Source organism: Malaya genurostris, chromosome 2 (genome assembly GCF_030247185.1).
Source record: "Malaya genurostris strain Urasoe2022 chromosome 2, Malgen_1.1, whole genome shotgun sequence".
Taxonomy (NCBI): Eukaryota; Metazoa; Arthropoda; class Insecta; order Diptera; family Culicidae; genus Malaya; species Malaya genurostris.
In genome coordinates this window covers 345777762-345805541 of record NC_080571.1, presented here as the reverse complement: position 1 = coordinate 345805541, position 27780 = coordinate 345777762, and the positions used below count along the sequence as shown (strand labels likewise).

The 27780-nt window shown below is 41.2% G+C and overlaps 2 protein-coding genes across 2 annotated transcripts in view; one reads left to right on the top strand and one right to left on the bottom strand.

Annotated features, from left to right (window-relative positions):
• The window catches only part of LOC131429378 (uncharacterized), a 71271-nt gene that overhangs the window by 14075 nt on the left and 29416 nt on the right, over positions 1-27780 (top strand). The window contains exons 2-9 of the mRNA XM_058593456.1: positions 1414-1636; positions 1699-1855; positions 1919-2119; positions 2184-2859; positions 12400-14646; positions 16211-16561; positions 24511-24733; positions 24803-25075. Of these exons, the coding sequence (XP_058449439.1) occupies positions 1447-1636; positions 1699-1855; positions 1919-2119; positions 2184-2859; positions 12400-14646; positions 16211-16561; positions 24511-24733; positions 24803-25075 (4318 nt within the window). The 5' untranslated portion in view covers positions 1414-1446. The remainder of the gene's footprint in view (positions 1-1413; positions 1637-1698; positions 1856-1918; positions 2120-2183; positions 2860-12399; positions 14647-16210; positions 16562-24510; positions 24734-24802; positions 25076-27780) is intronic.
• Positions 78-4221, bottom strand: LOC131431966 (uncharacterized). Its single transcript, XM_058597961.1, has 4 exons — positions 4147-4221; positions 822-1110; positions 664-755; positions 78-606 (listed from the first exon to the last, which is right to left on the bottom strand). Exons 2-4 carry the CDS (start codon positions 971-973, stop codon positions 476-478), a joined length of 375 nt encoding a protein of 124 aa, XP_058453944.1. The 5' UTR covers positions 974-1110; positions 4147-4221; the 3' UTR covers positions 78-475.

The following is a 27780-nucleotide window of genomic DNA, read 5'->3' as shown; positions in this document are numbered from 1 at the left end:
AAATTTATAAATGACGGTTAGAGGGATGATGCAAAATAAGAAAAATAAATCTGCTATATTTGGTTCAAAACGGTATCAATTTTTAGGTTATGCTAGTTTACGCCCAAAAAAACTTTATTTTTATTCTAGATTCAATGAATGAAGAATACCATTCTCATAAATATTACAATTTGAGTAATGAGTGGATTTAATTTATTGTTTTAATCCACCCTAATGTTGTGATGAGAAGCATCAAAAGAAGTCTGTGGAAATCGGTCACAAAAGTTTTTTTTTGTACAATAAGGACCAAGACTTTTATGAGAGGGCCTGGGATTCTCTAAGACCTGTTATCTTTCTCCGGACACGATAAGTATACTTCGAATTACTTGAATTCACCATCTTGCTATCTACTCTCTTACAACGATAACAATTGATAACAGATAATATACATTATTTTCAAGATTTTCAAGAACACATTTGCACTATCAATTTTGTTTTATAACGTATTGTTCTTTAAATTTTCCATCGATTTAATTTTAGCGGATTCAATCAACAACTGCAACAGTTTCTTGTCTTTTTCCTCCCTGGTTCCCCTGAATGATTGAGCAATCGGTATGAATACTGGACCTGTAAGGGACATCAATGAAGGTTATTAGCAAAACTAAAATGCAAGTTATTGTTTACCAGTTGTGCGAATAATAAACTCCTTATTTTCTACCGCCAGATGATATTTGTATCCAACATCGCCGTCCGGTCCATATTCAATAAACTGTAGGCTGTTTGAATAATGCAAAAAATTCTAAAATGCATCTAAAATGAGTGTATTTCATGTTTCAACGCACCTTAGTTGGTCAATCAGATCTTCCAACTTTTGACGAATTATTTTACTATCTGTTTCTGTGTGCTCAGAAGCTGAACCGCTCTCCTTCACTGGAAGCCCAAGTGTCACAACGAATAATGCCGATAGAACCGCAAATGTTATCGCCAACGTCATTATTTACTGAATGGAATCACATCCACTTGGACTCTGACCGCTCAAGATAAGCATTGAACAAAGGTATTGAGCATCTTTTTATACCGCTGTTGTGGCCTTGCAACCTTGTTGATGTTGGAAAGGATTTCTAAAACAAACTGGTTTCGAGAATTGATTTAAATTCCTAACTCACAAATGTCACCAAATATATATCGATAGGGCAAGTGGTACCAGCGAATGGCATCGGGTTCTTATTACCTCGTAAATAAAATGCATTCATCGACTGATCACTTTAATCTATTCATATTATAATCTCTCTTTTGCCCCGTCGTACTCGATAGCAGCTGTCATAGAAATATCGCTACAGGGTTTAACTTTTTCTTCCTGATTTGATTCGTTGTTCAAATTTAGCTTCTTTCATAGTATGACATTAATGACAGAAGAATACTGTTATTTTTCAGATTTAATCACATCACACTGCAAACAAAAGACTCATGGAGTTGCCCCAGTCGCAGTTCACCGTACAGGCGCAGTACTCCTTCAAGGGATCCAACAATGACGAGCTGTGTTTCAAGAAGGGGGATATCATCACACTGACGCAGCGCGAAGATGGCGGCTGGTGGGAGGGAACGTTGGGCGATAAAACGGGCTGGTTCCCGAGCAACTACGTCAACGAGTATGTCGGTAAGTGATTAAAAAAAAGTCGTTCAAATCACGATCAAACAAGTAATAACATTTCTCGACAGGTCCCCTGCCCCTCTCGGAAACCATACGACCACCGGAAGAGATTCAAGCCTTTCGATCGGTAGTGTTTCGTGACCTGCTGGAAAGTGAGAAAGCACATGTGGCTGAGCTTCGTGGATTGGTGGAAAACTTTCTGGAACCGTTGGAAGGTAGTCAAATGTAGGGTTCAAGTTAAACTGCCGCGTTCGAAACGAATTTTTCAATGGTTTGTTTAATCCGCAGACTCACAGCCGATGAATATACTCAAATGATGTGTAACTTCATTGAGATAGTCGAAATGCACGAGGAGTTTTTTCAAAATCTAGAAGACTCTAACGATCGCGTAGGGAAGGTATTCCTAACGAAAGCTCCAACCATGAAGAAAATCCATCAGTGTTACTGTTCTGCTCATCCACGAGCTATTGTCATAGTTGATAAGTACCGGTATGCTGTGAATGTTACGTTTTATGCCAATTCAAAATGTTAACCTTGAACATTTTAATTCTAGCGACGATTTAAATGCCTTCATGGAAAAGCAGGGAGCAGCAAAACCCGGACTGTTAGTTCTTACAACTGGGCTATCGAAACCATTTCGTCGACTGGATAAATATTCGGCCATTCTGCAGGAGCTCGAAAGACACATGGAAAGTTGTCACCCGGATCGTGGCGATACACAGCGCAGTATAGCAGTCTACAAAGATATTGCCAGCTCATGTTCCGCCACTCGGAGGCAAAAGGAGTTAGAACTTCAAATCCTTACCGGGCCCATCCGTGGTTGGCAAGGGCAAGAGTTAAGTTCGATGGGTGAAATATTCCACATGGGCAGTGTGGCCGTCGGTCCGGAACACAAGGATCGATACTTTGTATTGTTCTCACAGACGTTACTGATTTTGAGCGTCAGTCAACGAATGAGTGCGTTCAAGTACGAAGGGAAGCTTCCACTAACCGGTATCACTGTGAACCGGTTGGAGGATACGGATCAAATCAAGAATGCATTTGAGATCACAGGATCGTTGATCGATCGAATTGTGGCCGTCTGTCAAGGTCCAAGTGAAGCGAACAAATGGGTTGATTTGCTTAACTCAAAAGTAAACCCAACAATGGAAGGGCAACAGCAATCTGCGAAGGATTTGAAAAGGATCGTCAGCAGTTCGGCAGTGAATATTCCTCAGCCACCACCACACGTAAGTAGATGCTTGTTGTGCTGCCACTGTTGAGCTGTTTGATCCCAGTTAGGAACTATAAACACTCTGTTTCTCTTAACTCGTAAACAAATCCCGGCTTTGTTACCAGTGCGAAGAAATTTGTATAGATCGAACGGGGGATTGTTTTTTTTTCTTTTCTATATACACATATTCACTGCTATCTCGAATGTTGATGGACAAGTGTTATTTATCCAATGGCTCTACAACAGTTGAAACTAAGTCCGAACAATAAAAGCGGCTGTTTTCTATGATAATTTTGTTTCCTTACTCTGGAAGTTTAGGCAATGTATGTTCCTCGTGCTCAAGTAAGTTGTTTCGAAATTGATAACATCGTGACTACTGAATGAATTATGACTCATATGAATCATATCATATTTCGATATCGATTGAATTCTGTCATAGATCCGAATGGATTCCGGAATGGTTCAGCGAATTAGAACTGTAAAATGGGACAACCTTGATCTACAGTTTCAAACGAATGAAAATTATTATAACTGCCTTCCTACACGGATAAAAATCCATTTCCGATACCATGATTAAAAAATCATGAAATCATGAAACAAGTCATCTCATGAAGCACTGCTTACGCGAAAACATAAGTTTAATACAATATTGTCGATAATATATAGATTGGAAAGAAACCACCCTACCCTGTACAAAACACTTGCAAAATTGTTTACATGGGATTTTTAATAAAATTGTTTTAAATTTGTTAAAATGTTTTAAATAAAAGAATGTCGCGAACTGGGACATCGGATAGTCTACCTTAAGTACGCAAGGAATTTATTAGTTGAGATCTGATATCACGATACTCCACGCATGTCCAAACGACATGATCAATATCGCGATAACCATTCGCCACAAGCACAATGATTAGTCTCGGAAAGTCCAATTCGATAGTAGTTTTTTTCGGTAGAACTATCGAGTTCTGAACGGTTATTTGGAATGAACTGTCTCGCGCACCTCTAGTTTAAAGCTTGATTTAATGGAATATTAAAAAAAAAACTTAGCAAAGGAAATTGAGCCTATTTTAAATACTAGGAATTTCGTTCTCGCAAATTGGGAAAAACCGGGAAACTGAAAATGGCAGTCGGTTTGCCACCCTGCTGTTAGGCAAACTGAACACAACTTTCTTCGCGAACATCGTACACTCGTTTGTTTTTAAATTTCACTGTTTTTTTTACTGCATGGAATGAAAAGTCCCGGGTCTCTCACAGAAAAGACGTGAATAGCTTCGAACCATGTATATTTTTGTTGAGAACAAACCTCTAGTTGGCCCAATACAAAATTTCATGGCAATCTATCCACTAATGTTTGAATAACAACTGATCGTGTCGGACGAGTTCTAGTTTTAATCAAGCTATGGAAAAATACGAGTTTCGTGTCCTGATAAACGGTGCAAAGGTGAAATTGAATGATTTGCGGTACGGATTGGTCTACTATTATCTAAGGGCATCAGAATGTTGGGTCAAGTGTATCGCTCTAGATGGAATTTATACTGAAGAATAAAAAAGTTGTCACGTTAAAAATCGACATTTTCCTGGTTAGGCACAGCTCGAATCCTAGAGGCTACACACATATTCGATATAAGTGACAATATCGCTCATAGGTACCCAGAAACAAACTTTAAAAACTTCACTTTGGGTCATACTGAAGAGCTACCAAAAATTTTGTTGAGTCGTACAACTGGGAAACTTTTGCTCTTGCGGCCATCATATTACCACATGTTTGCATCGATGGGATAAGCAAAGGCAAAGTCTTGGCATTACATTCCTTTTGTGGAATTTGGCCTTTCTGTTTAAACAGACTTCGCAGCCGATTCTTAGTGTACAGAATGATTGCATGGCTAGTACTATGGATCCTTCTGACACTAAGAACCCTTCCAGGTCGGGGCTCGAACATACGACAACTGGCTTGTAAGACCAGCGTCCTATGCATTGAATCGCCAACCCGGGACGAACGATGGGATACACGCACTTAATAATAAATGCTTCACTTTTTACGAAAAGGTGGAAAAATGGGTCGATGAAGAGATTTACTCGAAAATCAAACAATTGTTTTGGCGTCGTACCCATAAATTACTTATGTGTTACTGGTGATGGTGATTACTTTGAAGAATTAAACTGTAAGAGTTTTCTCAAAATCATCGTGTTTTGGTGGTTTCATATTTGTAGGGGAAAGTGGGGAATTTCGAACCATTCTTTTTTTCTGGCTGATAACTCACCCGAAGTACGCTGCTTTTCAAAACTGAAGTAATAAAGGTTAAACTAGAAACAAAACCCATCCATTAGAAAACGAAGTGGGTTCACTATTATATGTACTTCTAGCCAGAGATGTCTATCTCCTCTGTGTGACGAAGAGCAAGCAAAATTTCTCCCCTCGCACTGACAACTTCAACGAGAGCTCTTCTCTTTCACATTTATACACCACTGTTGTGTAAAGTGTGCACGCATCATGAGTGCGTTTGTTTATTTCCTTTTACCTCTTCCACAAAAAAATTTATCGTAAAATTTTCGGTTTTCCTTGCAAATTTTTCATGGCAAAGCCAGATCTACTCTCTACTAATTGAAGTTCACAGAAGTGTTCGCTCACCATCACGCGCCAGTGGTCACTTGGGTGTATTTAGACGAGAGCACGTGTGAGCGATTCATGCGAAGGGAATGTGTTTCACTCGCGCCAGCTGCTTTAACCACAAGCACACACTCAAATGCTGTCTATTCGACACTGAGAAGAAGTGCGCTTTCCTCTTTGGGCGGTGCTTCGTTTTTTGCATCCTCGGTGTGGCAAAAATCTGACTCTAGCGTGTATCACTCTGGTGAAATGCCATCTCTGCTTCCAGCACCGGAACCCGAGAACCGGTATAATCGAAGTCGGTTCGTACGGCCACCAACTAACATGACGTACAAACTCTACTAGTTTTTATTCAAATTTTGAAGTTTTATATGATTTTGCCATCGTACTCTAAATGACGTTTTGAATCTTTGTTGTATCCGAAAATATGCAGTAATTTTTGGTAGGACCATAAGACCTTTCATTTTACCCTTAGATTGGGAATAACGGTTTTGAGTATATTTTTTTTTTTTTTGTTTCGATTATAGAGGTTTTAACCTTAAGGTCATTCGCCTCTTCGGACCAGAAAAACTTTCTGACCCTATGTGCGGGGTTGGGAATCGAACCCAGGCGGGCTGCGTGAAAGGCATCGACTTACCCATCACACTATACCCGTCCCCAGGTTTTGAGTATAGTTTACAACATTTTTTACGGTTTTTGTTCCGCCAGTTTAAGTGACGGTGTACAATATTGAACACACTTTACCCTATAACTCCGGAACCGAAAGTCGGATCCGGATGAAAATCAGGAATTCCGTATGGGACCACGAGACCTTTCATCTGAATCTAAATTTGTGGAAATCGATCAAACCATCGCTCAGAAAAGGGAGTGAGATCCATTTTGGTATATATGACCACTATTTCCGGTGCTTCCGGAACCGGATATCGGGAACCAGGATAGCCGGAATCGGTTTGTTTTGTTGCCTACTGATAATGACTATCGGTTTGTGTAGTTTTGAGACCAGTTCAGGATTTTTTTTACGTTTTTTTGTTTCGCCGGTTTAAGTGGCGGTGTAGGGGAAGGTGTTCGGTTGCCGGCACTCCACCGTAACTTGTGACAGAAAACAGATAGCGTCATTCCAACAAATGTCATGTGTGTGTGAACTCCAGGCCAATTGAAGAAAACTTCTGAAATAGGGGAGCCGATTTTCAGGTTTACAGCACGGTTTGTTAGGTAAGATCTGATTCATTCCAGGCTCGCCGATGAGATTCCCAGTCGTTTCAATTTTGATAGGAAGTATTCCACGATCCACTCGGTCAATTGCTGATCCATGCTCAATACGTGTTATATAGCAAGGATATAGGAAAATGTTGATGAAAACGACGATACTGTCTAGTTGCTATATTCAATTGTTGTTTAAATTACTGCGAAGGAGTGTTACTATACTTTTGAAGGGTACTGGAACTTGTTCGCTTAAGAGCACATAAACAATCATTAGACCACGACGGGGGAACAGCGCGAGAAACATAAACCATTCGAAAAAGTAACGCGGGAATGCTAGGTTCTAGTAGTTCATTATATGTACTCGCCTGGAGTAGCATGTCGGTATCCGACCACAGGACCACGGTGCGATGACGATGTTGAATGTCTTTGGAGAGCACGACTGGGAGTGGAACTAATGTTCAAGCATGTCTGAATGTCACGATAAGTCACTGGTCGATCGTTCGAAATCAGATCACACACAGCTTGATGTTGCGTTTGCCACGACTTATTTCAAAAAACACTTTTACATAGAATTCTTATCCTAATATAATTCTAATATAGTCACAACGATTTGAATTTAATAAAACATATTATTCTTATTTGTCAAATATCATATTATTTGAACCAAACGATTAACTGCTATAAATTATAAAATAGGCTGAAATTTTTATTCATTTTGTTGATAATTTCATAAACTATTTCGAGTTGGTTTGTATCAGCACATCATTTCTATTCAAATTTAGCTATTGGATGAACTAACGGACGCGGTAGGAGTCAGAAATAAGTCCTTAAAGGGTCAATTATTAAATTGAAACTCCAATTGTCTGAAATGACTTTTATGACCAGACTATACCATCTGTTTCAACCAAGCTGCCGGAGTTTCTGACGAGTCAGCGTCAACGTGTATAGCCACGGAACAAGACACTTTTTTGTGGGACAATTTTAGATTTTTTTTTTATTATAAAATTTTTATTTGGCTGATTTGCTTCAGCTTAACGTGGCCGATTGTTTTGTTGTTATAGGAGAAGAAGGGACACCGTATTAAGGGGGCGGCATACTCCCCTAGAGTTAGTAAAGAAATGTGAGGAGGGTGGGATTTACAAAATACAAATTTAGTTTTCAAAAAGTTGTAGATGAGAGTCATATAACGAAGATTTCGAGTTGCCAAGACGTCGCGGACTGGTACGAAGGGTGGTATACCTCGGGCCCGAAGGGAACCTATGAGTTGGGACCTGGCATCACAATACTCGACACACATCCAAACAACATGCTCGATGTCATGATAACCCTCACCGCAAACGCAGACACCACTCTCGGCGAGCCCCACACGACGGAGATGCGCGCTGAACATATAATGATTAGACATGAGCCTTGACATTACACGAATAAAGTCTCGACTCACGTCCAACCCCCGGAACCAAGGATACCTGTGGAATTATTGAGTGTAACCATCGTCCCAGAGTTCCACTATTCCATGTATTTTGCCAGCTGGCTAGAGTTTTCTAACGACAGCAACTGAAAAATTCATTGAAGCAGATTGGTCTTTCATAGATATCACCTTCTAGTGCGCCCACCTTGGCTAACGAGTCCGCCCTCTCATTGCCCCGTATGGAACAATGTGAGGGGAGCCAAGGTAATCTGGTTTCCAAGCCAAGGTAATCTGGTATGATTTTGCAGATAAAGCACTCAACTGTTCCCGTATTTCCCCCAGGAAATACGGTGAGTGCTTTCCAGGCTTCACTGAACGGAGAGCCTCAATGGAACTGAGACTGTCCGATACAATGAAGTAGTGATCTGTGGGCAGAGTGTCAATGATCTCAAGGGTATACTGAATTGCAGCTAGTTCTGCGACGTAAACTGAAGCTGGATCACTGAGTTTATAGGAAGCGGTGAAATTTACATTGAATATACCGAAGCCAGTGGACCCGTCGAGATATGATCCGTCAGTGTGAAACATTTTATTACAGTCGACTTCTTTAAAATTATTATTAAAAATTTTTGGGATCTCTTGAGGGCGTACAGGATCCGGGATTCCACGAATTTCTGCTTTCATGGGTGTGTCGAAAAACACAGTACAATAAGAAGTATCCACAAAATGAACACGATTGGGAACAAACGAAGAAGGATTTATATTCTGAGCCATGTAGTCAAAATACAAGGACATAAAACGGGTTTGTGAATTAAGCTCGACGAGCTTTTCAAAGTTTTCTATCACCATCGGATTCAAAATGTCGCATCGGATTAGCAGTCGATATGAGAGATCCCAGAACCTGTTTTTCAACGGTAAGACGCCCGCCAGCACTTCAAGACTCATCGTATGGGTTGATTGCATGCAACCCAAGGCAATACGTAAACAACGATACTGAATTCTTTCCAGTTTAATGAAATGAATATTCGTAGCGGAGCGGAAACAGAAACATCCATATTCCATTACTGACAATATCGTCGTTTTGTACAACCTGATCAGGTCTCCTGGGTGAGAGCCCCACCAAGTTCCGGTTATTGTACGAAGGAAATTGATTCTCTGTAGGCATTTTCGTTTCAGATACCTAATGTGACATCCCCAGGTACCTTTGGAGTCGAACCAGACCCCGAGATATTTGAATGTGAAGACCTGAGCTATGGTTTCACCCCCTAGTTGAAGGCTGTAATTGTGCTGGTTCTCGTTTCCTTGAAAATACAACCAGCTCAGTTTTCTCCGTAGAGAACTCGATACCCATTTGAAGAGCCCATGTTGACAAGTTGTCGATGGTATCTTGCAATGGTCCTTGGAGATCGGCAGCTTTGGGTCCTATAATAGACACAACGCTGTCGTCGGCAAGTTGTCTTAGAGTGCAGGATGTGTTGATACATTCATCAATATTGTTTACGTAAAAATTGTAAAAAAGGGGGCTTAAGCATGAGCCCTGAGGAAGACCCATGTAGCTGAATCGTTTTGTCGACAAATCACCATGTGCGAAATACATGTGTTTCTCAGACAATAGATTATATAAAAATTTGTTCAAAACTGGTGAAAGACCATGCTGATGCAACTTCTCAGTTAGAACGTTAATGCCCCCTTGATGTCGAAGAAAACTTATGCCATTTGTTCTTTACGAGCAAATTTGAATTTCTGTTGAGAGCAACGCTAGACAATCGTTCGTTCCTCTGCCCCTGTGGAACCCAAATTGAGTACCTGAAAGCAAACCATTTGTTTCGACCCAATTGTCTAGACGGAAGAGAATCATTTTCTCCAACAATTTCTGAATACAGGAAAGCATAGCAATCGGTCGATACGAATTGTGATCGGAGACTAGTTTCCCAGGTTTTTGAATGGTGATAACTCTCACTTCTCTCCATTCGTGTGGAACAATATTACCCTCGAGGAACTTGTTGAATAAATTCAACAAGCGCCTTTTTGCAGAGTCAGGCAGATTTTTCAACAAGTTGAATTTAATTCTGTCTAACCCCGGGGCTCTATTGTTACACGACAAGAGCGCAAGTGAGAACTCTACCATCGAAAACGGTGTTTCGTTTGTATTCAATGTCGCGACGCGGGATATCTTCTGTTCCGGAACAGAATCAGGACATACTTTCTTAGCGAAATCAAATATCCAGCGGTTAGAATATTCCTCGCTTTCGTTCGCGTGATTTCGATTGCGCATGCGACGGGCCGTATTCCAAAGAGTGCTCATTGCTGTTTCTCTCGTTAATCCGTCAACAAACCTTCGCCAGTAACCGCGTTTCTTAGCTTTAATCAGACTTTTCATTTGAAATTCTAACGCCGCGTATTTCCGATAGTTATCTGGGGTTCCGTTCCTTCTAAACAAGATGAAGGCTGAAGCTTTTTTTGTTTCCAGCTCTGAGCACTCTTTGTCCGACCATTGGTTGGGAGAACGCATACTAGTTTGCGTTTCGTCTGAGCTTGAATTGCGGTGTCAAGAATCAAACCAGCCAAAAATGTATACTCTTCCTCCGGAGGAAGCTCCTGTGATGTTTCTATTCCCGGTGTCGAGAGGAGGTTAATACTAGAGATGGGCAATTCGTTCGCGAACGGTTCAAAAGAACTAGTTCTTTTGAAAGAATGAATGACCAATATGTTAGTTCTTTTTTGAGAACGATAGTTCTTCAGTTCAATGTCGTGGGCCTTTTTTTTTTTGTTTGCTCAATCTTTTTCGAGAACAAAACAGCTTACAAAACAGTTTTATAAAGAAAACCACGAAATCTCAGTTGTTATTGGGATCTCGGTTAGTCATTCAACAAGTAAACTAACTATGAAAACTACGAACGAGCGAACGGCTCTCGAGAACTAGTTCTTTGAATAGAACTCTGCATCACTGAACGGTTCTTTCAAATGAACTGTTTTGCCCATCTCTAGTTAATACGATAAAATGAATAGCACTTTTTGATCCCTAAAAGTACCTCTCCATAAGAGTCTTCTCGATTCAGGCGGATTATGTTGAAATTATTAAAGTCGAGGTTAATGTTAGAAGTCAACCAAGTTTCACTCAAGGAGAATACATCGCAATTATGAGTATGTATTAAGTGTTTGAAAGAATCAAGTTTTGGGATGATACTCTGCAATTCCACTAAAGCACAATGATCATATCTTCGATTCTCATTGGTAAATTATCCATCAAAAGATACAATCGCTGCAAGGAGGCGCCATTGTTCAATCAACTGTTTTCAAAATGTCCTTACTGTTGGCAGTAGAGCAGTTAGGAGGCTTTTTAGAGGATCAGTAATATTGAAGGCTGTTAATATCCAGTCCACGATATCAGAAAATTTCAATAATCCAGCGTTTGTTTGATTTTCTGGTTGTGATTTGGGGTCATTCGGGTTTTTGATGCCCCTGGAAGTGCTGGGTACTCCTTATCATCTCTAAGTTTTTTGAAACCAGGAGGTGTTTGCTTCGGTTTTGAGTCAGCACTTTTCGTTTTTGTTTGATCATTTTGTGACGAAGAGGACATTCTGAGGCCTTTACGAGGAAGCTTAGGAGAAGCCAGATTTTGTCTTTTCCTGATTCCTTCAACCTGCGAAAGGTCCTTCGTCTGGGCCGTCAGAGTTATCCTCTTCAACTGACAAGAGTACAAATGGGTTGTCAGGGTTCGATGGAGTGGTTCTTTTTAGACTTTCCGCGTAAGAACGTTTAGAGCGTTCTTTCACGGATCGCTTCAATTTCTCCGCACGCTGTATGTACGTTTGCCGATTCGTTTTGCCGATGTCGATTGTAAGAAAAACGCGTGTGTTTACTTTGAACATTCGGTTACGAAATGACAATTTTAGATGTTTCTGGTCACTCGAAGCTTTTAGCAGTTGTGATTGATAAGAAACTGACAGATTTTTTTTGGGAAACGTATGTAAAATTTTGCAAGAAACTTCAGTTATGGCTTGAATTGGGGAAAAACGTGTTAACAAGCTTTGGCTGTGATAATTACAACAATTATCAAGCAGTTCTGTATATTGTTCCTAAGAAAAAAAAAGTTAATGTGTAAGCTCCAATTCATTGATGGATAAATGTCCCAAAAAAACCGACAACATTCGAGAGGTAGTGAGCAGTGTAGCTTGAAGTTCCCGATGTACTTTTAATAATTTCTTCGTAACATCCCCGAAACTGTATTTGTACTTTATTTTATGAGTTTTTCTCTCTGTATCTCTTTCTCCCTCGCTGACTACTGAACATGTTTCCCAACGTTGTGTACCTTAAAAAATCACGATCGATTCCAGAGTAAAGAAACGCTTGACGCCCGTGGCTACAGAACCCGCATCTCCGTATGTGCATACAGTCAGATCGATTATCGACCGACGTTTCCACCGAATTCCTACCCCTCGACGGCTCCGTATGCCGCTTTGACGTCATTTTTCCGGTACTTGTTCAAAACCGGAGCCCTGTCGCGATATGTCGTGCAAGCATTGCTTTATCCGCAAATTACGCAGGATATCGATACTAGCGAAGTCGTACTGCGTCGGAGACATCGGACCACCGTTCGGATGTATCGGAGGGATCGTGAACGTGAACGTGAGGAAATGGAACAGGAGCAAAGTAATGACGATGATGACAGTGACGACGACGGTTCGTCTTGTACGTCTTCATGTTCGGCAAATTCGAAAACATTGGAACGCCAAAATGCAGTTGATCTGGGAGATGAAGATCCGTATGAAATGATCACGTTTTTTACCGGCGGAAAGAATGATAGTACCTCCAGGGAAAGCACGATCTACGAAAGTTACATCGATCATACCAGAATAGGCGATGAAAATGAATCGTTCATCTTCGTATCTAACAAACCAGCGAGCGAGGAGAGAAAGAGTGTCAAGAGTCATGGGTCATCTTTCATCGGTTCGACACCGATTCCCTATTTGAAGTTGAACGACTGTGACTATGTTGGATGTGACGGGGGTGATGAAAATGGTGGCATCGGTTCCGTGCACACCAGCACCGCTCGATTGCATCTCGGAGAGCTCAAGCAGCAATGTTCGGAGCAGTCTCAAGTATCTAGTTTTGAACATAGAATAGGACATGGCCGTATGGCGTGTGAGGATTTGTTGAAATTAGATGATTCCATGAAGATTAAGAATTCGCTTCAACAGAAACCAATAATCGAGGAAAGGCACAGCATGCCTACACTTTTTGTGGGGAATCGTTTTGCTAGTTCTTCGGTGACGGAGATTTATATTCCCTCGTGGAAGGATCGCCAGGAAGTACAACAACAGCAGCAGCAGCAAAAAGCAGTAGAATCTTCATCTGCCGATCGTTCTAGTGTACATTCCAGTTCGCTCGAAATTCCAGCCCCTGAAACTGCTCTACCGGTGCCGGATCATGTGACGGCAGAGCTACTTTATAACTTTCACAGTTCTTCGTCCGGATCCGTCTCGTTGACGTCGGGCAAAATCCTCACACCTCCGCTGGAATTTAGCAACAATGGCCCACCGATCAGTTGTTTATCCCGTGAAGTGACACCATTCCGTAAGCATTCAATAAATTCTGATAAAAAACTTCTGCTAAACCAAAACCATCTCAGAAAAGGCAAAACTGAGGATTCGATTGGCCCGTCCAGCAGGCGGTGTGTGAGCTACCATTATGTGAATATCGGAGATCAGAATCGATCGTACGAAACCAGCTATAGCTGCAGTAGTAAAGAGGATGACGATGATGATGATGAAGGTACTAAACCATCGTCCGATTCACTGGCACAAAACAAATTGCAACGACCCAAGCAAACACACTCCAAGTGTCGCTTCTGCAGTACCAGTACCAGCTCGCATTGCCATAGTCCTCGATCGAGCGATTCAGGTATGGCCGGTAGTCTTACCATATCCTCCCCCGATCCTCCTAAATTATCAGGTGATTTTCTCCTTTATGATTCAGAAAACCACGATCACCAAAGCGCAATGGCCGGTAGTAACAGTATCGAGCATGATGCTTGTGCGTATTTGAACAGTCGATTACGACATTCGCGCTCGAGCCACAATATTGGCCGCTTTGCATTGCACCACACTGATAGTGTACTCAATTTCACCGATAGTGGTCAGTATGACCATCATAGTCATCCATTTCATGAGGACCCCCTTCGGAATAATACCCTACAGAGCGTGGATTCCGAGGAGTTGGACCCGTCCAAATTCGTGCGAAGTCGTAGTGAAGAACGGCACTCTACCAGCGACGACGATGATGAAATCGTCCCGAAGGAATACTGCGGCCGCAGTCGAATAGTGGTAAATTTGAACGGCTATCGGAACACATTCGAGCAGCCGGAAGGACGAACGAAAGACCAACCGGAGGGAACGATATACAAAACTGGACTGTATGCACATTGGTGGAAAAAGGAAAAGTTGCCCATATTTATCGTGAGCCACAACAGACAAAGTGCAGCCAAAGAGAACAATGTGACCGGTGCTGGTGGCAGCGATTGCGGCCACTTCGGTGTGGCAATCCGGGGCTCAGGCAAGAAATCTAGCTTTTCCCGTGTCCTAGTGTTTTGCCGTTGTTTGCCGTGTTCTTCCCTCACACGTAGAATAACATTCCACACACTAGTGCCAAGTAATTTCAGTTTAGTTTTTTCATTAACCATGGAATGCTGTACTTTTTCCGATTCAATTGGTGGTTTTTGTTGAAACGAAATTGTGTAATATATAGGCAGTTGGAGTTTTCATCGGCGGAATAACAAAGCGAACCATCGATGCCGTACCTTCCAGGACAGGACAATTTGTGGGACTGCAAAGCACATGGTGTCTAGGCTCAGTTTAGCGGATGTTTTGTCATTACGGACTCTTAGCGCTTTACGTTGAAATTTAGTTCAAGTACAGTTGGAATTCCAGTTGAATACTAATAGTTAGTTTTTGACTTTCCCCATGATTAAATGACGTGTACAAGACTAGGCTTAGATAGATTAATAGTAGAGTAAAAATTTCTGAAGAGGCCCCCCCATTTTTCACGAGGTAACCGATTTTTCGCTAAGTGTTATTGTTTTGTAGTACTAGTGTCTACGAACATGTTCGCAAAATATTTCGTCAATATTCGAAAGTTTTATACTATTTTTAGTTACATAAATATTTATATACCTTTTTCTTGTAATGCTTCCAGAAAGTTAAGTTCTTTTTCGAATGACACGAAACTTTGCAAATAAATAAACATCTATTTTAGCTATAAAATGAAGGAAAATTTTTTTTTAAATGTTTAATTATTTCATAGTTTTTATTATCAGGTGTACAACTTTGCTTCCGCCGTTTGCCGATAGGTGGCTGTACCGGCTGAGGCTGGTCAAAATACATAGATGATAATGCCTTTAAAGTGAGTGTGTCAGTGCCTAACGAATTGTCATCGCCGTTTCAGTGACAGTTGTTCTTGTTTTCGTATTATTCACGCTCGAAAATGTCTGTTTATGTGATGAAGTTTTACTTTTCTGTTACAATTCGAAAGAAAAATGCAGCTGAAGGGCATCGAATGCTCTCAGAAACTTTCGGTGATGCTGCTCTGAGTAAAAGAACGTGTCAGGAGTGGCTTCAATGTTTTAAAAATGGTGATTTCGATGTCGAAGACAAACACGGTGGTGGAAGAGAAAAAACCTTTAAAGATGAACAACTAGAAGCATTGCTTGATGAAGATTCTTGCCAAACCCAAGAAGAGCTTGCCGAATCGTTGGGAGTGAGTCAGCAAGCCATTTCAAAACGTCTCAAGGCCCTGGGCATGATTCAGAAAGAAGGAAACTGGATGCCGCACGAGTTGAAACCGAGGGACATCGAGCGCCGTCAATTTGTATGTGAGCAACTGCTTCAAAGACAAAAGCGTAAGGGGTTTTTACATCGAATCGTAACCGGTGGTTCGATACGATAGTCCTAAACGCAGAAAATCATGGGGAAAGCCCGGGCATGCTACTTCGTCGAAGGCAAAACCGAATATTCACGGCAATAAGGTGTTGATCTGTATTTTGGTGGGATCAGCTCGGTGTGATTTACTACGAGCTTTTAAAACCGGATGAAACCATCACAGGAGATCGCTACCGAACGCAACTGATGCGCCTTAGTCGCGCGCTAAAAGAAAAGCGGCCACAATATCAAGAGCGACATGACAAAGTCATCCTCCAACACGACAATACTCGGCCTCACGTCGCACAAGTGGTCAAAAAGTACGCTGGAAACGCTGAAATGGGAAGTCTTGTCCCACCCGCCGTATTCCCCAGATGTCACCCCTTCTGACTGTCACCTATTCCGTTCGATGGCACACGGCCTGGCAGATCAATATTTTCAATCCTTCGAAGAGTTGGAAAAATGGATTGTTTCATGGATAGCGTCAAGAGGACTAGTTTTTTTCGAGCCGGGATCCGAAAATTGTCAGAAAGATGGGAGAAAGTTGTCGCTAGCGACGGACAATACTTTGAATAATACATCGGTAAGCACTTTTTCGCAATGAAGCTTTTAACATTGAAAAAAAAAAACGGCGGAAGCTTTTTCTAAGAAATCGAAATTAAAGTAGGGCAACGGCTCCCTATTTCATCTGAGCTCCTATTTCCATCTCATCTCTTCACCTCACAACTTTGAACATGAATAATATTTTACAACCTACCGAAAGCAAACTGTGAAATGTTTTAAAATGATTTGAAAAGCTATTGTCACACTTTCCTATTGAAAGAAATGGTTTTAAATTCTTCGGTGATAGTTTTTTTCATAAAAAATAAACTCACTTTTCAATTTAGGACACATTTTCGTCTCAAGATTTACAGTTCGTCATGTTTCTGATTATCTACTAATCGATTCGTCTCAAAACGTGATCACTATTTCGCACAATTACACTACCATTGAATGCTGGATGACTTCATAATTAGTTATGTTCACTTGCCACTTGTTTATTTAACGATTAAAAACTTCAAAAATTACCCGACAAGCAATAAAAGTCTTCAAAAATATGAGATGAAAGTTTTTCACTTCGTTCACTTGATTGCGCTTTGTTTTCATCTCATTTGGTTTCGCAAAGTTGCCAAGTTATCTCATAATGTTACAAAACAAAAATTGTTTATCTTCTTCAAATTATCATCAAAAAGTATGTTTTTTTTTATCCGTGACATTAGTTTAATTATATTATTGATATTAATATTTCAATAAAACTGTTTCAGCTTCGAATATTACCAGAAAGAACGTGTTAAATACTAATGAAATAACCATTGTGGCAAATCTAGTAGCACTGGTTTCATTCCTCTATACGCCAACATAAAGCTGTGAAGTGTGCGTGTGTTTCATCGGCTGTGCACAGAGATGCCAGATATTTTCATAGAAAATATGAATTACTTTGCGTAGAAAGTCTATATCTGTTCTATCTGTTTTCACTAATAAAATGATGTTAAAAGATAGTTCTTTAGATCTCCGTAAGCCATTGCCCCATTAATTAGATAATTCAACGAGTAAATTTTTTACCAATAATAATAATGTGGAAAAATCCTGGTGGGTACGGTTGTATCGTTTGAGTAGTATATCAGGCAGCGGTGAGGCAGTCGGTCACCAGAATGTCTGCCCAGCCATATTTTTCATAGCTGGCAGCGTTTAGTCAGCCATCTGGCAGCCATGCGTATGCGGGTGAAAGTGTAATAGTGGAATGTTTTGTTTTGATTGCTGTCGCCATTGCTAATTTATAGGATGAATAAAAGATCAACGATAGGATGGATAAAAATCCATTGAGATGAAATTAGGAGCAGAGTAGTGAAAAACATCATTAGTGTTTTTAGCTGTTTTATAAATATTAGTTGAATTTTCAAGGAATGTGAATCAATTCGCAACGTGGAGCAAAGCGAATGAATCAGTAATATGAAATAATTACAGTGATTTTAGTGGCTAAATCGGGGTTTGAAGGCGACGTCCTTACAAATGAGATGAAATAGGGAGCCCTTACCCTACCTTCTTCACGCGATTTTTGTTACGTTTAATAGTTAAAATGTTGCACATTTTATTAGCTTTCAGATCCAGCAAAAAAAATTTTGTGCTCGAATAGGGTTTTCAAAATTTTTGATGTTTTGTATGTGCGTTCCATGCAACGCGCACCGCATGAGCGAGTCGGCATGGTGAGGTAGGGCTCGGTAGGCTGCGACGTCGTCGATGCGAACGAAGCAGAGATGCCAGGTCTACAGATTTGTCTGTAAATCTTAACATTTCGTATATAGTGCTGCAGACATTGTTTGTTGCAGACTTTTGAAAATCGAGTTTTTCGCAGACTTTCGCCAAAATTTACAGACTTTTGAAATTACCGCGACGTTTTTTATTTATTTAATGACTTTTGCAACCCAGTCTGAAGATATTTGAAATTTGTACCTGGCATCTCTGGAATCGTCCTAGTGCTAGAGCAGAGCAAGCACGATGATCCTCCGGCGAGACAGGGGGTTGGCGTAGGCCTAATAAGCCGCCCGTAAAACATCTATTACGCATAATACAGGAGAGAATACGACCCGGAACAATCGGCATAGACCCACGCGACGAAATTAGGACTACGATTGGAAACTTCTCAGGCTGCGACAGGATAATATACGACGAACTAAATCCTCGCAGCTTCGACGTCGTAGCGCTGCAGGAGCTTTGTTGGATGGGACAGAAGGTGTGGAAAAGCGGACATCGAGCGGCTACCTTCTACCAAAGCTGTGGCACAACGAACGAGCTGGGAACTGGCTTTATAGTGCTGGGCAAGATGCGTCAGCGAGTGATTGGGTGGCAGCCGAGATCAACGCTAGGATGTGTAAGTTGAGAATTAAAGGCCGTTTTTTTCAATTACAGCATCATCAACGTGCTCTGCCCACATGAAGGGAGACCCGATGACGAGAAAGAAGCGTTCTACGTGCAGCTGGAACAAGCCTATGACGGCTGCCCACGCAGAGACGTAAAAATTGTCATCGATGACATGAATGCCCAGGTAGGAAGGAAGGCAATGTACCGACCGGTAATCGGGCCGAACAGCCTGCATGCCGCATCGAATAACAACGGCCAACGATGTGTCAACTTTGCGGCCTCCCAAGGAATGGTAGTCAGAAGCACCTTCTTTCCCCGCAAGGATATCCAACAGACCGAAAACCAAATCGACCACGTTTTGATCGACGGAACATCAACAATGTTCGCACAGACCGTAGTGCGAATATAGAATCGGACCACTACTTGGTTGCTGTATGCATGCGCTCAAAACTTTCGACGGTGGCTACCCAACGTCAAAACCGAACGTCGCGGTTTAACATCGCGCGCGGTTCCGGGATGCTGGAGTAGCCCAAGATTACGCGCAACAGTTGGCAGTGGCACTACCAACGGAAGAGCAGCTTGGTGCAGCTACTCTTGAAGATGGCTGGAGAGACATCCGTTCTGCCATAGGTAACACTGCATCAGCAACGCTAGGTACGGCGGCTCCGAACGTAAGGAACGACTGATTCGACGACGAATGTGAACAGTTAGAGGCCGAGAAGAATGCAGCTTGGGCGAGCTAGCTGCAACACCGGAAAAACGGAGCAAACGAGGAGCGATACAGACAGGCGCGGAACAGACTAAACTCGGTATCCCGTAGAAAAAAGCGCCAACATGAAGACCGAGATCGCGAAGCGATGGAACAGCTGTTCCGTGCTAATGACACAAGGAAGTTCTACGAGAAGGTGAACCGTTCGCGCAGAGGCCATGTGCCACAGGCCGATATGTGCAAGGACACCAACGGGGATCTTCTCACGAACGACTGTGAGGTGATCGAGAGGTGGCGGCAGTATTTCGACGAGCACCTCAATGGCGATGTTGCGGAATACGAAAGTAGCGGCGCGGTAACGAACTTGGGAACGCGTGCGGAGGACGATAGACTGCCGGTCCCAGACCTCCAAGAAGTGGAGGAGGTGGTAAGCCGGTTGAAAAATAATAAGGCTGCTGGCGTTGACCAACTACCAAGCGAGCTACTAAAACACGGTGGTAATGCACTAGTGAAAGCACTGCACTGGGTCGTTACCAAGATCTGGGAGGACGAGATTTTACCGAAGGAATGGATGGAAGGAATCGTGTGTCCCATCTACAAAAAGGGCGATAAGCTGGATTGCTGCAATTACCGCGCGATAACTCTGCTGAACGCCGCCTACAAGGTACTCTCCCAAATCTTATGCCGTCGACTTTCACCGATTGCAAACGAATTCGTGGGACAATATCAGGCAGGATTTATGGGCGAACGCGCTACCACGGACCAAGTCTTCGCCATCCGCCAGGTGTTGCAAAAGTGCCGCGAATACAATGTACCCACACATCACCTATTCATCGATTCCAAATCAGCCTACGACACAATCGATCGAGAACAGCTATGGAAAATCATGCACAACTACGGATTCCCGGACAAACTGATACGATTGGTCAAGGCTACGATGGATCGAGTGATGTGCGTTGTTCGAGTATCGGGGATAAACTCGAGTCCCTTCGAAACTCGCAGAGGGCTACGGCAAGGTGATGGCCTTTCGTGTCTGCTATTCAACATTGCTTTGGAGGGTGTGAAGAGCGAGGATAGGCACGAGTGGTACGATTTTCAGAAAGTCCATCCAGCTACTGGTTTCGCTGATGATATTGATATTATAGCACGCAACTTTGAGAAGATGGAAGATACATACATCGGACTAAAAGCTGAGACCAAACGGATCGGACTAGACATCAATGTGTCAAAGACAAAGTACGTGAAAGGCAGGGGCTCGAGAGAAGATAACGTCAGCCACCCATTACGAGTTCTGATTGGTGGTGATGAAATCGAAATGGTCGGCGAGTTCTCGTGTACTTGAGCTCACTGGTGACCGCCGATAATGACACCAGCAGAGAAATTCAGAGACGCATATTGTCAGGAAATCGTGCTTACTTTGGACTGCGCAGGACGCTTCGATCGAGCAAAATTCGCCGTCGTACGAAGTTAACTATCTACAAAACGCTGATTAGACCGGTTAGCCTCTACGGGCACGAGTCCTGGACCATTGCGGAGGATCAACGCGCACTAGGTGTTTTTGAACGGAAGGTGTTGCGAACCATCTTTGGCGGAGTGCGGATGGAAGACGGTACGTGGAGAAGGCGAATGAACCATGAACTGCACCAGTTGCTGGGAGGACCAACCCTCGTCCAAACGGCCAAGGTCGGGCGGTTACGGTGGGCCGGGCATGTTGTTAGAATGTCGGAGAACAACCCGGTTAAAATGATTCTCGATAATGATCCGACCGGTATTAGAAAGAGAGGCGCGCAACGGGCAAGATGGATCGATCAAATTGAGGACGACATGCGGACCCTTCGCAGCTACCGAGGCTGGCGGCGAACAGCCATGAACCGAGTTGAATGGAGACGCCTCCTGTATACAGCAGAGACCCGCGTGGTCTACGACTGATAGAGTAAGAGTAAGAGTATCTCTGGAACAAAGTGAGCTGCGACAGGTTTGGACAAGTAGTCTCTGAATACAACAAAATGTCAGTCGATGATAAATACCCATAAATTAAATACGAAATATTACTTGAATTTCTCCAAAAATATCCGTAAATCAATAGTTCAGTACAATTTTGTGAACTTGGCACTTCACGAGCAAGATTTTAAAATCAAAGCAGAATGGAATTTCTTCACAATCTCACATGGGAAAGGAGCTTGTGATGGAATAGGTGGGACCGTTAAAAGACACGCTTATAAAGCAGCGTTTGCAGCGAATCGTTACCAATCGAATCACAACTGCGCAAAACCTGTTCGACTGGGCAAAGGATTCATTCAAAAATATAAAATTTGCCTTTTGCACGATTGACAATTAAAAAAAGCGGGTGGGTAATGTCAGAGACATAACTGGATGTCGTGAATACTGGTAAAACTGGTACGCTCGCATCACTTTTCCGAATATCAGTTAGTTGATTGATTGTATGAATTGTGCAAGCTTTTCCCTTTTTCACTAATAAAGTTTGAAGCGATGCACCTACATTAAAGTACAGATTAGCAGCAATTTCTTTTTAATTTGCTAATATAGGAGGCTAGGTACGACAAATTTGAAGTTTATTTTTATTGAAGCTATGAAGTTCGAAGATATTTGATTCTTCTCGAAATTTCAGTACGAGACAATTGCAATGGCCTGGTCTGAAATGTATCGACGATCTTCGGTATGTTTCGCATGGATTATTTTCACACGGCCCCATACTAGTATAAAGATGTGTTCAACATCATCACTTTCGCTTTCGCATTGCCGTTTGTAATTTAATGTGTTAGTGACGGTGCAAATTATTTTAATTTCCATCTTGATGAATCTTTTGGTAGGAAATATTGAAAGTTTAATTAACTCTTAATGATTATCTGTGGCACTAAAAAGTGCCTTGAATTGTCACAATCAACAAGATCTGCACTTAGATCTGAGATGGTTCTCGTGTGTGCGATCGTGCTGACGGTGTCTCGTACATTCAGAGTAGCTGATGTAACTTGAATGACGCTATTTCTCACATCACATTTCATTTTATACCTGCTACTGACAGCGGTGTACGGACAGCCCCTTTGCCAAATCTCCTTTTCCTGTTCGCAGAACGGGATACATAGAGACGACAGGTCCTCGATGTTGCTCTCGTGTGTCTTGTTTCGGGAACAGTTGCTCAGCAATTGGTAGGAAAAATTATGCTCTTGTGTAGATGCAGACATCTCGCGTTCTGATTGGCTGGTGCTGTCATTGGTTGAATCAAACAGGTTTTTCAATTGTGTACTATTGAAAAACTTCAATGTTGGTGCAATACTCTTTGATACTAGTTTATACCAAACATTTAAGAAAATTTTAATTTTGAACTATTTGAGATTATGTCACACAAATGAAAATTTTATCATTAAATTGTGATCATATTTCCGATGGTATGTAGTAGGAATTATGTTGATTCATTAGATACAACAGAAGATATTCACGATCAAAAACTTATCACTCTCTCAGAGGGTAAATTTTGTAAAGGCGTCCCATAGTAAAGTAAGTCGTATTCACGACAAAATACACGCGCGTTTCATCATTATAAACCGATAGATGAACGCAAAGTAGAATGTAAGATTTTTTCTGACGACGACGAATTTGATGCAAATGATCTGTTCAAACAATAAAAAATAAAAAATATTATAGATTCAAACTTGTTAATTTAAATGTGATTTATAAATTTCCTGATATATGTACATAACTATTGAAGTTATTATATTCTATGCATGCTGGTCAAACCTTCACTTCGTTCGTATCGACGACGTCGCACCCTATCGAGCCCTACCTCACCATGCCGACTCGCTCACGCGGTGCGCGTTGCATGGAGCGCACATACAAAAAATCAAAAATTTTGAAAACCCTATTCGAGCACAAAAAGCGCTAATAAAATATGCAACAGTTTAACATTTAAATGTAACAAAAATCGCGTGAAGAAGGTACTTCAATTTCGATTTCTTAGAAAAAAAATAATAAAAACTATGAAATAATTAAATATTTTTAAAAAAAATTTCGTTCATTCACGAAAGTTTGCAAATAAATAAATATTTATTTTAGCTATAAAATAAATATTTATTTATTTGCAAACTTTCGTGTCATTCGGAAAAAAACATAAGTTTTTGGAAGCATTACAAGAAAAAGGTATATAAATATTTATGTAACTAAAAATAGTATAAAACTTTCGAATATTGACGAACTATTTTGCGAACATGTTCGTAGACACTAGTACTACAAAACAATAACACTTAGCGAAAAATCGGTTACCTCGTGAAAAATGGGGGGCCACTTCGGAAATTTTTACTCAGTACAAAATTCAAAACTAGGATGCTTACACTAGTCCTACAAGTTGGGTGAACATAAATCGTCTATACATATTGCATTCCGTTTTATCCAAAACAGTGAATAATTATGACTTGATATTGGCCGTTTGCAGCAATTAATCCGCCTGGCGTGTGGCTTGCATCGCGTGACCGTTTTCAACATTTTTTTTTGTTTTTCTGTTTCTCGTTGTGTTATTGTGACCATAATATTTTCCTTTAGTTTCGTGCTTCGGTTTCGCATTAATAAGATTGCACTGCCTGGGCTCCACCCCCCCATTCGGTCATTTTCATTGAAACTCGTCACCACTCACCGCTAATGGCTGTACATTGTCTGAGAAAAAAAACAACAACAACAACCAGGGAGCAACGGAATTATTCTTTTGCTAGACTTTAATCATGCATCTAATCCTACGGTATTCCACGATTGACCCGTTCATCTTTTCAGTCAAAAACTAAACTCCGCTCGTTTTTGCGTTGCTTTCCATGCAGCTGTTGACTGTTGATTTACGATTGACATCGTGCCATTGCAAATGTTCGGCAGTTCATTAATCCGTTCGGTCTTTCATACCTGATCCCGGTACCTATTTACAGATGTCCCCACCGACTTCCGGCAGCAGCCATCCGTCCCGAGGCAGTTCCATCACACAGCACATGTCGCAACACAAACGCAGCCAATCGTTCAATCATCACCTGAGCTACAACCAGGTGCAGCACCATCAGCAGTCACACAAACAAGTGCTGTCCAATTTCGCCAACCAAGCCAGCGAACAAAGCCCGCAACCGGTGCCAAACCTAAAGGGTATCAAGGAAAAAGGTTAATGCTTGATTGATGCTGTTGAAAGAAAAGCCTTTTTATAACCATATTTTTTTCTTCAAATTGCAGCTAATTGGAGGATCACCAATCTCCGCCCAGCTGCTCCTCTTCGTCCGGCTCTTCTAAACACTGGCGGAGGGATAGGTGGTGGTGGTGGTGGAGGAGGAGGCATTGGTATCGGCAGTGGTATTACCGGATCTGGCAGTGTTCATCACAGTTTATCGCTCAGTCAAACGGGTACGAAGGCACCACCCACCTACGAAGAGGATGCCCTGGTACTGCGTGTTATCGAAGCGTACTGTGCCGCCTATCAGAGCAACGCGCGTAACACGATGCACTCTGGTAAGTTCCTAAGTCTCTTTATTTTCACTTTTTTTTGCTAGTTTATTGTTTAGGAAGTCTTTTTTTTATTCCTGCTAGTTTGTTTTGCTAATCTCACAGCAACGGCACAACGGCTTTGTGTTTATATTGTTTCTGTTATTATGTTCGAAGTATGATTCCCGGCTGCAATATGTCCCCATATCTGCATAGGATTATTAACCGTTTGCTATACTTTGTACTGGCTCAAATCCACAAAGCTTTTTGATTGTGTATGCTAACGTCGAATTTTTTTCGGTAATTGATGTATTTACTTTGGTTGTTTAGCTCAAGAATCATGAGTAGGAGAGCTCTTGATTACTAGGTTAATTATTCCTGGAACATCGTTCAGTGATGTGTACGTTGAAGACCTCTTGAAGGATCTCTGTTGATTATCACCTGACAGTGATAACACTGATGGTAGTTTTTCAATGTCAGTATTTTTACTGCTCATTACAGTTCATAATTCGTATGGTAAAGCATCGCGCTTTTATCAATTATTAATATATCAGGATTTACATCCTACATCCATACATCTTAAAAATCTGGAGACCTTATCTTATAAATTAGAATTAGAATAAAACTTCTTATTATAACAAAAAACCTTCTGACAAACTACGTAGGCCGCTACTTAACTGGCTACATTAGTGTCAGTAGCTAAAATCTGGCAACATCAAAATAAGGGTTGACATGTTTTAATATAAACCTACTCAGAACGTTTTGATGTACAAGAGCTATTTGTGTTGTTTACAGCGAGTTAAAAAAATCAATTTGACTTAAAAATGGAATTTTCAAGAGAAGGATTTTTTTCGCATGTTTCGACGTGGATCATCTCAACAAAAATGTGTCGATGAAGTTTGTTCTCGTATTAGGTCATTTATTATGTATTGTACGAGTTTACTCATGTTAACTTTGGTGTAAAATGGTGCTTATTGCCAATGTAAAAAAATCCATCGTTATCAATTTCTGAAGATCGATTTATTCACCCTAAAAAGGGCCGCTCAATTACAGGTATTCGAATGCAGTTTTACTCTCTTTGCGTTGTTTCTGCTTGTGCCATGTTTACAGATCTGTCGCAGATTTATTTTTAAAATTGTACCTGAAATCGTAACGCTTTTTCACGACCCTTATTAGCAAGTAATTAAGCGTATAACCGTACCGTTCTGTTTTGTCTAACACACCAGAAGAAAGGTTTGAAAGATCTGTGTGTCGTGAGGAAGCACATGAAATTTACCACCTCCGAAGCCTCCTGAATTATAGGATTAATTTAATCGTGAATACGACTTACTTTACTATGGGGCACCTTTTCAAAATTAGCCATATGGAAGAATGGGCAGAACTCAATCGTGAATATATCGACTTTTATTAATGGCAGCAACATAATTCTTTCACTGTTTCATCAAAAATATGATGAGGAATTTAGGATAATATTTTGAACAGTGTGAGATAACCACAAACAACTCAAAAATTAAGTTTTCTCAAAATTTCAAAAACAACGTGGAAAACTCTTTACTTTCGCTTGGGTTTTTCGCGCAAGGACGACGATTTTGAGGTAGTCAGGCTCATATCTTCAACTTATAAAAGAGGAACCGTGGTCGAAAATTGATCATTTCTTCTTGTGCGTTGGATGGAAGCAGACGTCGGGGCGAGAAAACGCATTCAAGACGTAGTGCTCAGTTGCCTTCCGGTCGTCAAGTCGAGAAGACGCATTAAACCAGTTTGGCATCATTTGGCACTGCGAGCGGGTGTCTTGCGGGTTGTACGCAAAGCAAGTTTCAACTCAAACAAGAGCAATTGCATCATACAACAGAGCTGCTGGTCGTTTGCATTGGAGAAAAAGAAAACGAACAGTGAACAACATTATATAAAATCGGCCGTTCTAATGGCTCTAAATGTTCTCTAAAGAACTATTAAGATTACTTCTTCGTAAATCGAAGGTAAAAATCATCAGTTTAGTGAAAATCCAAAATAATTTGATTTGCTTCGTGCACTTTTCGCTGTGCGAAAATCGTTCGAGAGAAATGTTCCGAACAATCGATCAGCTATCAATTCGAATTCGAAAGTATGAAGAAATCGTGTCAGCTTTATTCGTATTCACGACATCCAGTTATGTATCTGACATTAAACACCCGTACTTTTTTGTGTTCTATTCTAAAATTTGCTTCAGTTATTTGGTCACCTTATTACAAAAAACGACACTCATCTCGTTGACAATATTCAACGAAAATTTCTTCTGTTTCTTGTAGATACCATCCGATTCTCCTAACTTACTAAGACTGTTGCGCACTAATTGACCTCGATTTACTCTCCCCGTTCGCAAGTAATATTTGCAAGTTATCTTTTGTAGCAGATCTGTTGCATTCACGAATTGATTGCTTCAAAGTCTTTCAATTGTTACAGTTCGATATTCTTTGCCATTATCCTCGATCCTATAATTCCCTTCGGATTGGTTATGCTAGAACTGACTATGGTTTCAACTGATTCCAGAGCGAAGAATCAATGTATGACCATGATCACAACCCTATTGACACTAAGACTCCTTCCACCGCCCCGGTTCGAACCTGTGACAACTAGCTTGGGAGACCAGCGCCTCATACCTCGATTTTCATGTATTTCTAAGACATTTAGCATCAAAAACAAATGTTCGATTTCCAGTCCCGAGGTTGAATTTTTAAAATTTTTTTCGTGAT

Coding starts and splice junctions, on each gene's coding strand:
- LOC131431966 (XM_058597961.1), bottom strand. CDS start 973: ATGACGTTGGCGATAACATTTGCGGTTCTATCGGCATTATTCGTTGTG. Junction 756..821: donor GATCTGATTGACCAACTAAG/GTGCGTTGAAAC, acceptor TTATTCAAACAG/CCTACAGTTTATTGAATATG. Junction 607..663: donor GTTTATTATTCGCACAACTG/GTAAACAATAAC, acceptor TGTCCCTTACAG/GTCCAGTATTCATACCGATT.